This window comes from Heterodontus francisci, chromosome 13 (assembly GCF_036365525.1).
Source record: "Heterodontus francisci isolate sHetFra1 chromosome 13, sHetFra1.hap1, whole genome shotgun sequence".
Classification (NCBI taxonomy): domain Eukaryota; kingdom Metazoa; phylum Chordata; class Chondrichthyes; order Heterodontiformes; family Heterodontidae; genus Heterodontus; species Heterodontus francisci.
In genome coordinates, this window is record NC_090383.1 from 118,573,179 (window position 1) to 118,586,188 (window position 13,010).

Sequence of the window (13,010 nt, forward strand, 5' to 3'; positions counted from 1 at the left end):
ACAATGTATGAGCTGAATACATTGGTGATTGATCTTTGCTCAAACTATCATCAGTGTTCTCAAGTGATCAGGTAAACGTCACTAAGCATTTATTAATGCAACAATATAAATGAATGTTACTGATGTTACCATGGGGTTTTACACACCCTGTTAAGAATAAACAAATTGTTAATATAAGAAGACAACCAAAATCAAATAGATAACCAATGCAATAATTAGAAATTGATCTGTTATTAAGAAGCAGAATTTCATTGAACCTATTGAGAGAAAAGTTAAATTAATTTTATTTGCACTCATCCTCGAGGAAGATTATATCACCGGAGAAGTGGAGCTAAAATAAAACAGCTAGGAAAGCAGAAGGAACTGGTCATCACCATGGATTAGCCCTTGGACTCTGGTCCAGTACCATCTTTGTGCAGGAGTGGCTGGAGAGGAATGAGACATTACCTTGAGCTTCCACCGAGGAAGCAAATAGAGCTGCGAGGACAGCAGCAACTGCTAGGCATAGCCCCTTCATGTTCACTTGCTGGACTCACTAGTGCATGAATGAACCTGGAAAGAGAAAAGAAACACTTATTAGTGGCATTGTGAAGAGAGGCAGTCAGATTTAAGAATGGGCTCAGCTAAGGTTCGGCCATGACTTAATGGGTAACCAGGAGTGAACTTGGCTGTAATACACACACAGGAACACACAGGCAGACACATACCTACAAACATACACACAGACACACATACACACAGACACATGCAGACCAACACAGAACACACACAGATAGACACACATACAGGCAGACACACACATAAACGCAGACACACACACAGACAGGCACACACATAAACACACACACACATACACACAGAGGCACAAATGCTCACATGCACACATACACAGATGCACACGCAGAAATGGTCACACAAACAGATGCATATAAACAACTGAACTGCCTAATAACACTCACTGTCTCAGCTCACATTGACCTTGGATACCAGAAAGTAACAATCACAAATAGCCACCAGTAGTACAATTCTATCTGCAGGAAAAGGGAGTTAGATGGAAGATGAAAAATTTCACATTACATAAGACTTCAAAAAACTTATCGCTCATAGTTACACATTTGTGTGTTGAATTAAGTGCAAATAAGATTCTTTTAGGACTGGAGCCTGTATGCATTTCATTGCTGCAATAAAGTGAAAGCTTCAGGTATTGAATTACTGTGAAAATCTCAAGGGGCTGCATTAATTGATAATTGTTGCTGTCCGGATTGCTCTAGGTATGAGTCAGGTTCTGCTTGTGTGCAAATGACTCTTAGTCTGCACTGTCTCACGTGGGAGCTGTTAGCCCCAGAGCTCTGAATGGTTCTTAATAAAGGAACGCTTCAGCTTGCAACACAACAGTTATCTTGGGAGGATAAAATAGTAATACCAACTTACACCATTTCCCAACACGGTCTTGATGCTTTGCACTATGTCAATTTGCATACATGCTTGTGTGTGTGAGCAGGTGCACACACGCACTTGGATGCAAGTTAATGTCTGCACATGCATATGTACATGTGTGCACTATGTGAATTTGCGTGAAAGAAGGACTTGCATTTATAGAACGCCTTTCATGGCCTCAATATGTCCCAAAGCCCCTTACAACCAATGAAATACATTGGAAGGGCAGTCACTGTTGCAATTTAGGAACCCCAGCAGCAATTTTGCACACAGCAAGCTCCCACAAACAGCAATGAAATCATGATAATCTGTTTTTAGTGATGTTGGTTGACTGATAAATGTTGGCCAGGACACTGGGGAGGACTCCCCTGCTCTTCATATAGTGCCATGAAATCTTTTACATCTACCTAACAGGGCAGATGGGGCTTTGATTTAATATCTCATCTGAAAGACAGTACCTCTGACAGTGCAACATTCCCTCACCAGTGCACTGGAGTGTTAGCCTGGATTATGGGCTCAAGACCCTGGAGTGGAACTTGAACCTACAACCTTCTGTCTCAGGGACAGGAGGACTACCCAGTGAGCAAAGGCTGACACCCAGATGTAGTTAGCGTCTGCACGTTAAGAGTTGAGATAAATTCTCAAACCCAGTCTAACTGGCCCCAGCATAATAAATGATACACCAGTTAGTAAGGCTATCCACCTATTCAAATGTTCCCATTAAATGGTCAGGGTTTTTTACCTTATAACTACTCAAAGATGCTAAAGGCGTTAGGGAAGGCAGAGTAGTGTAGAAGTCCCCAGGAGTTCAAAGAGGTATGGGGAGTGGTGATGCACAAAGTAACCATGCATAACAAGAAAATAAATGGGTAAGAACATTGTCCTGTGTTAGTGTTGGGAATGTTCCTGAAGCTGTCTGGGCAAGAGAAAACCTGACACTGTTTTTGCGTGGTGAGAATCAGGATCTTGATTCACACCACGGCAAAAACACTCTCAGGTTTTTCTCTTGCCCAGACAGCTTCAGGAACATTCCCAACACTAACACAGGACAATGTTCTTACCCATTTATTTTCTTGTTATGCATGGTTACTTTGTGCCCACTACGTGTTTCCAACAACACACAGAGTTCTCTCCTCACAGGACAGTGAGGGGTAGCCAGCAGTATATCTGCAGTCTGCTGGCTGCACATTCCACAACATTCTGAGTCAAAAGCTCAGGGCAAGCTCCACTCCAGAGACTTGAGTGCACAATCCCTGCCGACACACCCAGTGCAGCACTACGGGTGTGCGGCACTGTCAGAGGTGCCATCACCCAGATGAGACATTAATCAGGTGAATGTAAAAGATCCCAAGGCATTATTTCACAAAGGACAGTGAGCTCTTCCAGTGGCATGCTCAATATTCATTCCTCAAACGACATCATCAAAACAGATTATCTGGCCATTTATCTAATTTGCTGTGTGAGGGAGATTACTGTGTGCAAATTGGCTCCATGTTTGTATACATCATAACAGTGACTATTTTCAGAGCCCACAATGATCCAATTAATACAGATGATGTGAGGGGTAGGGTTGTCAGTTCTCCAGAATTGTCCTAGAGTCTCAAGGAATTCAAGATTAATCTCCTGAATACTGTTGCAAGCAAATCAGGGGGGAGGAATCATAGGGGCATTAAAAAATTGTAAGTTTTTTTCATTTTCTTGTAACATTTTTATTTATTTGTTATTGTTAACTGGTAGATGGGAGAAAAGAGCTGTTTGAACAGGCAGGAGTGGTTGGAGGCAACAAGTCATTAATGAAACCTCCAGAAAGATATCCAACCAGAGCTGGAACTCTATTGGGGTGAGAGGCATTCAGTTATGCAGTAGATCCCAAGTTCAAGTCCTATCCACCTCCGATGTAAAATTACTACATGCTGAGGAAATTCATGTAATTTCATGTTTCATGTAAGCAGTAAGCATATTCATAAGGAAGAGTACACCTGCAATGAATAAGCTCCTGGTTTTAATTGTTTCTGTGGTCCAAGGAACAGGGAGAGAAGACAACAGTACTGAGACAGACACTGTTATGGGTGAGTGTTACAGGGGGAGAGAGAGAGAGAGAGAGAGAGAGAGAGAGACTCCAAGGTGAGGAAGAAAGGAAACAACTACCTTTGTGGAGTCAATGGAGAAGGTGAAGAGCCTTCTTGGGGTTCAGAGGAGGAACACAAAGCGAAAGACTCTGTTGGGTGGGTGGAAGGGCTGAAAGAGGGGCCTTATTAAGGAGAATGTGAAAGAAAAAGGGACAATACAGGGAGATGAGAAATGGGGGAGCAAGGAGAGAGAAGGATAGATACTCTGTTATAATTCGGTGGCAGAGATCTTGTTGAGGCTGGAAGACCCCTTTGATTGGGGATTTGCAGGGGGCAGGAAGAGATACTCTGTTTTGAATGAGGAAATGGAATAAAAAAGATACCCAATAAAACAACTTGCAATTATATAGCACTTTTAGCATAATAAAATATCCCAAGGCCAAGTGAAGAGGGAAGAGAGAGAGGGCGTTTATGTAAAAGATCCCATGGAACTATTTCAAAGACGATCAGCACAGTTGTCCTGGACAACATTTATCCCTTAACCAACATAATTAACTCTGACTGTCTGATTATTTATCACATTGCTGTTTGTGGGAGCTTGCTGTGCACAAATCGACTGCTGCATTTCCTACATTACAATATTGACTACACTTCAAAAGCACTTCAATGACCTGAGGTTCTTTTCTTATTGCAGAGACTTCAGTGATAGATTGAGAGGGAAGACTTTCCTTCTCAGTTTTCAACTGAGTAGTGATACTGAGAAAAGGGGAAAGGGAGAGAGAGAGAGGTCTTGCTGACAGTGGTGGGGAGGGAGGTAGTTAGACACCCAGTTGAGTGGAGAGACATTTGGGATCAGAAAGGGAGAGACTCCCAGGAGCTGACCTCTGGAGTGGCAGGGACTGCTGCAGTCCAGAATCTGCAAGCTCATGTTGTGAGACAGCATATCCTAGCATTTACTGTGAGGGGCAGGATAATATAGAGCCTCTGATACACATTACACAACATCAGAACATATGAAAAAAATAAAATTGTTTAGGTTCCTGCGGATTTTGTATAATGAGCTTGACAAATTTGAGCCCAACTAAACATTCCAGAAGAATGCAATCTGCCTTGAGCTTACATCAGAACAGAAATTGTGGTGTCAGGTGCTTGCACTGGAAATTGAGAGAAAGTCCCACTGGTTTTTGCTTTCTTTGCCTTGATGCCATCTTCTGACAGAAGCTGGAAAATGCAATTCTTTTCTTTCCTCATCTTAAAGATATACCCCACACCCTCATTCACTAATGTATACTCGCACACACTCACCAACGCACACTCACACCCTCACATACTCACCAACGCAGACACTCACCAACACACACTCACACACTCACCAACACCAAAACTACCACACACTCACCAATATTCACTAACACTCTCACTCACCAACACACACAAACCAATACACAAACACACACACACACACTCATGCACTCACCAACACACCCGTGCACCCATCAACACATTCGCATACCCATCAATGCACTTACACACCCATCAAAACACTCACACGCCCATCAAAACACTCACACGCCCATCAAAACACTCACGCCCATCAACACACTCACACGCCCATCAACACACTCACGCTCGCATCAATAAGTCACGCACCCATGAACACACCCTCGCACCCATTAACACACACACACACATCAGCACACTCACACACACATCAGCACCCTCGCACCCATTAACACACTCACACACACACATCAGCACACTCACACACTCTTCCAAACACAGTCACATGCTGACCAACACACATTCACATTTACCCACATACTCACCAACATTCCAACACAAATATACATTCACATACATATGGACACTCATCCATCCACACACAAATACAACACACACAAACATAAAGTAATACCCACATAAACATACCCCAACATACACACATAATCATCCATACCTGCTGACACCCAAACATGTACTTATTCACACCTCCAAAACAAAACACTCACATGCATATACACCTACATTCACACCCAGGCACATACACCCAGACAAAATCCACATACATCTTACAGAAGAACTGTGACGATCAGGCAAAAGTTTGGGAATTTATTTTTACTAAATGGACAGATCACACTGAAGTGGCTGTGTCACCCAACTGATTCCTTCCAACAACATTGGAACAATGTTTACACAAGGACCATCTGCAAGTTATCAGACACTGACCAGTGGCAGACTGACGTTCATGGCAGTTTATTGACATTTTGTCTCCAACCAAGATAAGGATTGTATTTATATGACTAACCTTTACAATATTGGACATCACAAGGCTGCTAAACGATTGGTTAAAATGCTGCAATCCACTATTCAGGGGGCAAATTGAATTCAAGTGATTTCCACAAAAGCAACGTACTGCTGATGCTGGAATTCCATCGTTTTAGATCACAGCTGTTCGTATTGTTTCTGCTTTTCCCATTTACACCTCCTCTAGTCCCATCTTTTGTTTCTTTACTTTTCCTAACTCTATCTTCTTTGGCCTTGTACCATCATCCTTTTTCTCATTTCATCTCTATCTTCCACCCAAACACAGACCTTCCCTTTTGATCTTTCCTCCCCTCTCCCCCACCTTTCCCTGCCTTTGTACTTGCTTAAAACCTGTTACATCTCTTAACTTTTTCCACCCCTGATGAAATATTAACTCTGTATCTCTCTTCACGGAAGCTGCCTGAACTAAGTATTTCCAGGATTTTCTGTTTTACTTAAGAGATTGACAAATTGGATCAAGCTAATTTCCTCTTCCCCCTTCCAACCCGATCCACTCTCACCAGCCAACCCACTCCCACTCCCTTCTGAAATTGTCAACTTCTATGCTGGCTCACTGTTCCCTTAATGTTCATTGCACTTTAGTACTTTGCCCACGTGTCTGTCATTCATGCAAGAGCTTTGACAGAGAGTGGAAGTGAGCTATTCAACCATACTAGGCATCACAACCTAGGCCAATCCTGTCATCATTTGATATTCCCCATCCAGGCCCCCTCCCTCTACTCCCACCACGCTCCACCCTCACACACACAAATACAGACACTTCCGATAGAGGTTACTGAATGGTGATAGGGTTCAGGAACCTTGGCCAGTTCCTTGTTCTCCTCTTCCAAACCTAAAGGTGCTGAGGCCAATTATAGTGTACAGAACTGGGCAAGGAACATGGGGTCTTTAACTACTCAATAGATGAGTCAGAACAAGAAGGAAGTATTGTATTTATATCGCACCTTTCACAGCCCAGAGCAGTTCACAGCCAATTAATTACATTTGAAGTGTAGTCACTGTTGTAATGTAGGAATTGCAGAAGTCAATTTGCACACAGCTAGCTCCCACAAACAGCAATGAGATAATGACCAGATAATCTGTTGTAATGATGTTGATTTTGGCCAGGACACTGGGGATAGCTCACCCGTTCTTCTTCCAATTGCCATGGGATCTTTTACACACTCCTGAGCGGGCAGACAGGGCCTCAGCTTAACGTCTCATCTGAAAGATGGCAACTCTGACATTGCAGCACTCCCTCAGTACCACACTGGGAGCGGCAGTTTGGATTATGTGCCCATGAAGTGGGACATGAATCCACAATCTTCTAACAAGAGTTCTACCAAGTGAGCTAAGCATAGCCACTGGAGGGGCTGGGTGAAGAAACTCTGTCACTTGCCTTTAACCCCACTCCTTTGCCTAAACAAAAAAAGAAGGAATGAGATTATGTGTTCATTCCGTCATCGAAATACGGCCCCAAGGCACGGAGATTCTAGAGTCGCATCAGAACAAAACCTCAATAATTTTCAACCAAAAATGCACATTGCCAGTTAGCTTTGAGAGAGATGTGTTAACAGTGGACAGAAATCCATAAAGAGGCATGTACCTATTTAATAAAGCCTGACATCTATGGAACGCGGGCGAGATGAATCCCAAATCAAGCAAAAGTCTAGACCTGACCATTTGTTTGGACAGATTAATTTATTCTTTTAATCACCCAAACTGGCAGAATGAGTCTCTGCACATTGCAATGGCAGGAGGGTCAGTAACCAAAAGACACAGGTTCAAGATAATTGGCAAAAGAACCAGAGGGGGAAATGAAGAGAATCATTTATTTGTTTAAATTAGGAGAATCTTTATTCAGCGAGTTGTTGTAATCTGGAATGCACTGAAAGGCTGTTGAAAGCAGATTCATTAGTGACTTTCAAAAGGGAACTGGGGAAGTATTTGGAAATTTGGCAAGGCTACGGGGACCGAGAAGGGGGTCAGCCGGCATAAGCACGATGGCCCGAACGGCCTCCTTCTGTGCTCTAAGATTCAAAGGAAGAAATAAACTGCCACCAGTGGCAAGGTCTGTAAGGTCCCCCCACCAAGCTGAACTGAGGGGCTGGATCCATGGGAAACCCCTCGAACTGTATCGGGAAAATTTTGTGTGCTGTAAATGTAAAAATGTATATGGCATGACAATGAAATGGAAGAGTTGTGAGGCAACTCATGATTGTATAGAAGGAAACTGATCACCTTTGCACTGTTTGTATTTTTTGACTTGATGCTGTTTTAAACAGTTTGGGAATGTAATTTTTACAGATTTTTATGAATAAAGTATATTTTGGAAATAAAAAAAAAGTGGCAAGGTCGCTGTAGAACTTCAGCCATTTAAAGCAGTGTGGAGTAAAAAATGGGTTTTAACCAAAGTCCCGTTATAGACACGTCTTTAATTTTGTTGCAATGAAGTGCCTTGGATAAACAATATTGTTCAACCTCAGAATAAAATCCATCCTGAGTGTTGTCCGATTTTTGGGCATAGCAGAACCGTCTAAGTTTGAGGCTTTTAACTAGTCTTGCAGATACAGAGTCCTGACATGTGGAATGCCTACATTCACTTGTGATTAACCTCCTGGCTTTGAATCAAATTCACTGAAATTTCAGACAGAAAGGATTAGTCCTTTAGGGGCTGGGGGTGGGGGATCGGATTTGTGAGTCACCCCATGGCTTCACCAGCTCTTAGCTGCTTGGAGAATTGGGAGATCTCGGCAGCTATCACTTCATACGGTGTTGGACACAAAGCAAGTAAAGCTGCTATTGTTCAGAGAGATGAAGGGAAAGGTGGTTTGTGATTGTCTATGTCTGGCGCGGGGAGAAAGAGAATGGGAATTCACAAAGGTAATGATTAAAAAAAAGGAAAAAAGATCACAAATTTCCTGGCGAATCAACGTTTCGGGAACCTTTTGTTTTTAAATTAGGCAGCGCTACACAATTTACAATCTAACCCACGACCCTTACCATAGGCGGTTAAACGTGCACACAAACCAGTTCTGAATAGTGTAGCTTACTAAACTGGGGCACCAGGCATAAAGCTGTCATTTAAAGAGAATGGTTATTTCCTTGGAACAGCTGCTGTTTCAGCCAGACCACCAAAGACCTCTATTTCTGACCCGTCCTCCCACCTCCCCCCCCCCCCCCCCACAATTCCATCCTGATTTAGTCTTACTATCTGTCCATAAATCACCCCCATATCTGACAAACTCTTCTAAAACCACCCTATCTCACCCGCAGCCTGTAGCTCTGTAAATCTGTGCAAACGAGCTAGGGGCAAACTCAAAGGCGATCTCTGGGGGATCGGCAGAGGTCTGCAACTGTTAAACTTCCTCGCCAGTTAAGTTCAGTTACTCTGCACTAATAATACAACGCATCCCCTGCAATGATAAATCGCACTGGTTCTCCCACTGTCTCTCAGATGCCCAGACAGGGGAGCGGGTCAATATTTGCAGGAGTTCCCCTGTTACAGATTACATCAGCAGCTTGCATTCATACAGCAGCTCGTAAAACTCGACTCGAAGTTCTTCTTCTCTGAAAGTAAAAAAAAACCTAACCATGCACTTTCAAATCTGTGTTGAATTACCAACCCTGGACTTGCCGCTTGCTGGAAATGGGTGGATGACCCTTTTCATTCCTACGGTGCACAGAGACAACATGAATATATCAGACCCTCTCTTTCTCCCAATCACACACATGGCGCTGAGTTCCGACAAAAATTTGCACCCAAATATTAACCGATCCTTTTTTTGTTTCTTCCCCGATACGGGGGTATTCCCCTTCCCCCGACCATTTCTTTCAGATTTCAGCTCCTTTTTTAAAATTCCTGAACAACGCTTCTAAGATTACGACTTATTCTGCTAACTAGCTCTCTCCCTCTCCTACCCGCCAAGTCTGCCTAAAAGCAACTCACCAATTGCCATCGGGTCAACTGATTGCAAAATTCCAATGGCAACCAGGAGAACAGCGGAACTTCATTATTCTCACTCAATTCAACATGACCTGAGCAAATATAACTGTCAGGAGACATTAAACACATGCGCCAGTCTGTCCACGCTTTGGGGATATACATCTGCTACCATGTACTGCTGCAGATCGGGACTTTATCGGGACATTATCATGTTGTTTGAAGCCACGAATTCAATCACAATTTATAGACATTACACTCCAGTTTCAGGGATGCACTGGGGCTGCAACTGGAAATTCAACTGCTGCAGTCATTACTTCCCCCCTTAAGATATGTTTAAACAACCAAAGTAGCAAAAAATCAATTAATTTTTTCCTAGTGAGTGCCTTTTACACGTTGATGAAAGTCGGCATTATATTTCACTAACTTTGATCAGGAAAGTTTAAAAACTTTTTAAGTTCACTTTTAAGAAAAGTCCACAACTTTGGCTCTTTGGGTCTGGGCTGGTGCTGCAGCGCCGCCTCGCGGCCTGACTGCTGGTCTGCGTCCTGTCAGAGCCCAGACATCAGGGGCATCACTCAAAAAGCGTGTAGGAGGGAGGGGCTCACGGGGCGGGGTGGTCTGCAGACCTAACTACACGTGGAAGAGCAGACGGGTCAGCAGCTCTCGGCTTCGGTCACGGTGTGCAAATAATATGCAATGTATTTAAACGCAATGCAACCTTTCTATCAGATACACCAACGCCACAGACTCCACCAGAGGAGAACAATGATCTGAGAACTGATTTTAATGGTGTTTTCGTCCATAATAAATAACTTTAGAAACAAGAAACAGTAGTTTAAAATGTTCCACTTTGAGTTTTATTCTTGGATTATTGGACTGCAAGTCAAAATAGAGTTCAACTATTTAAAGTTACTTACTTAAAACTTCTCGTGATTAGAGGTAACTTTTAAAACTGAGACCAAAGGGTACCTTTCTAATATCGATAACGTTTATACTTGTGTGTGTGCGTCAGTGTGTATATGTGTTTTGTGAGTTTGTCTGTTTATGGCTGTGTGACTGTGTGTCTTTGTTTATGTTTGTTTGTAATTGTGTGTGTCTGTCTCTGTTTATGTCTCTGTGTGTGTCTGCCTGTGTGACTGCGTGTGGAAGTCAAAGCCTAAAGTGGAGTCTGTGGCTGATCTCCCTCATTGCCTGTCCCCCACCCCAGGAGCAGCCCGAACTAACGCTATTCACCGCCTGCCCCACCCCACTTCACCAGCTCTCCCTTGCAACGCAGTCCGTCAAGGACCAGTTCTGGGACTTTTAAGCGAGGGTGAACGTGAGCCTGTAGCTTTTCCATTTCACACAAGCCAACTCTCTAGGGATAACTCCAGGTCGTCTCTACTCCGAACCCAATATAGAAACAAATCGCAAGCTCCAAACAGAAGAACAAATGTATCAGGTACTTTAAAAGAAAATCCGACAACACAAGCTGAACCAATTCAGTAATGTATTACTCGCCAGCTTTCCCTGGTTGTATCTCAATTTTAGTATTCTGCACTCAAAACTATGTAACTGTATAAAATTGCGAGTTTAGATAGAAGCATTCACGATATATACAATAACAAAATGTAATTACAATGTTATATATATATATAAAACAATACAATAATGCATTCAAGTGCCCACAAAAATGTAAATAAAGTTCCTCTTTATAGTAGACCCAAGGTGAGACACATACTGGAGTGAAATCCTTGCAAAAATCGTTTGCAACAAACTCTGAAGTGAAACAAGGCATGGCAAACCTGTGCAGAGAGGGAATTCCTGTAGACGCAGGGTAGGGCTGGGAGTCAGGAAAGGACTGGGTCTGAGTTGCTGAGCTTGGGGAACTCCTGGTTATTCTGTTGCTCCGAGGTCTGCAGTCTCTCTCTCTCTGTCTGTCTGTCTGAAGTGGGACGATCCTGCCTTGGAAAGCCCAGCTTTTAATACTGACCTATTCTATAGCCTGTGCAACAGCAAAAAAAATGCAGCTTTCGTAAACCGTTACGAAATGAGGCTTGAGGAGGGAGGGGGAAACTTGAAGAGGGAAAAAGAATGTCATGATGTGATATATGCAATATCTGATTTGAACAAAGGCTGCCAACACTTCGCATACTTGTCTAACGTAATTACATTCCATTGCTAATACGATGATCATATCCACACAAGGTCCTTAAGCCAAAAGCTAAAACTCCAAACGCAGCTTAGAGCTGAACACTGAACTGTGCAGAAGCGAATGTACTAGAGTGGATATTTATAGTGTCACCTCGTTTAAATACACCATCATTTGCTGTATCGCTTTCTGTCGATTATATTTATTGTTTATAGGTTATCCAGTTAAAAACAGTATTTTAAAACTAAAGTCAATTAATACAAGCCAGCTATTGTCCGTGGAGAAGGAAACTCCAGGGTTTTTATCAGAGCTTTCATCAGAACTAGGATTTTGTCATTGTAACTCCAATTGGCGTGGGATAGGTTCCATTATGTGGAATTTAAGTATCTGCAAATCATAGTCATCTCTTCCTTTACTAGTCACTTTTTTATCAATTAAAATATCTCCCTTCTCAACCACCCCGCAAAAGTAGACAGAATAATAATGCTCTCCCCTCCTCATTTCTTTTTGGCTCGTTATCTTTAAGAAAGTGAGAATGAATTATATTTTCCGCGGCTTATGTTGCGCTGTAACTTTATATGAAAGCTCCCGAGTGGGATGCCCCGTCTGGAGGGTCTGTCTGTTAATGTCTTATTGTGTCTCCGCTTGGACACGTTTCAACAATGGGGAAAAGGGAATGCGCGCTATTTATGCCCACTCCGACACCAGGAGGGGTTTTTTTCCTGCTCATTTATAAAGGAAACTTTTACTAAAATGTCAATATTAGAAATTATTTTCCAAGTTTGTGCAGTTAACAACAATCTGAAAGATATTGGGTCAGTGTGTGGACGCGGTGACCTGTCTAGACACCAACTGCATAATAAAGTGGGATTGCGAAATATAAAATCCAATAAACCCATCACCGGGAATCTTAGTCTCTTGGAATAACTCAGTCTGGCTAAAAGCAGGATACAATCTGCCAATTCAAAGGCACTCTTTTACTGGTCAATTGACCGGGTTTAACCAACTCGGAAGTGTTTTCCCTGTCGTTTGGCTGATTTGGGAAAAGGTTTGGTGCAGAGGGAGGGAACGAATAATAGTTTAGTTATTTGCCTAAGCTAATGAAATGCAATTCGTGGGAGAG

At 42.7% G+C, this 13,010-nt stretch overlaps 1 protein-coding gene across 3 annotated transcripts in view; it reads right to left on the reverse strand.

Moving 5' to 3' along the window:
• LOC137376636 (collagen alpha-1(XII) chain-like) overlaps positions 1-11,723 on the reverse strand; it is a 268,726-nt gene extending 257,003 nt beyond the window's left edge. For 2 of the 3 annotated variants that reach the window (XM_068045570.1, XM_068045571.1), the window contains exons 1-2: positions 11,541-11,723; positions 448-552 (exon numbers count right to left, since the gene is read on the reverse strand). In XM_068045570.1, coding sequence (XP_067901671.1) covers positions 448-517 — 70 coding nt within the window. In that variant the 5' untranslated portion in view covers positions 518-552; positions 11,541-11,723. The remainder of the gene's footprint in view (positions 1-447; positions 553-11,540) is intronic. The other variant, XM_068045573.1, reaches the window with a different exon arrangement.
• Positions 11,724-13,010: the final 1,287 nt, after the last annotated feature.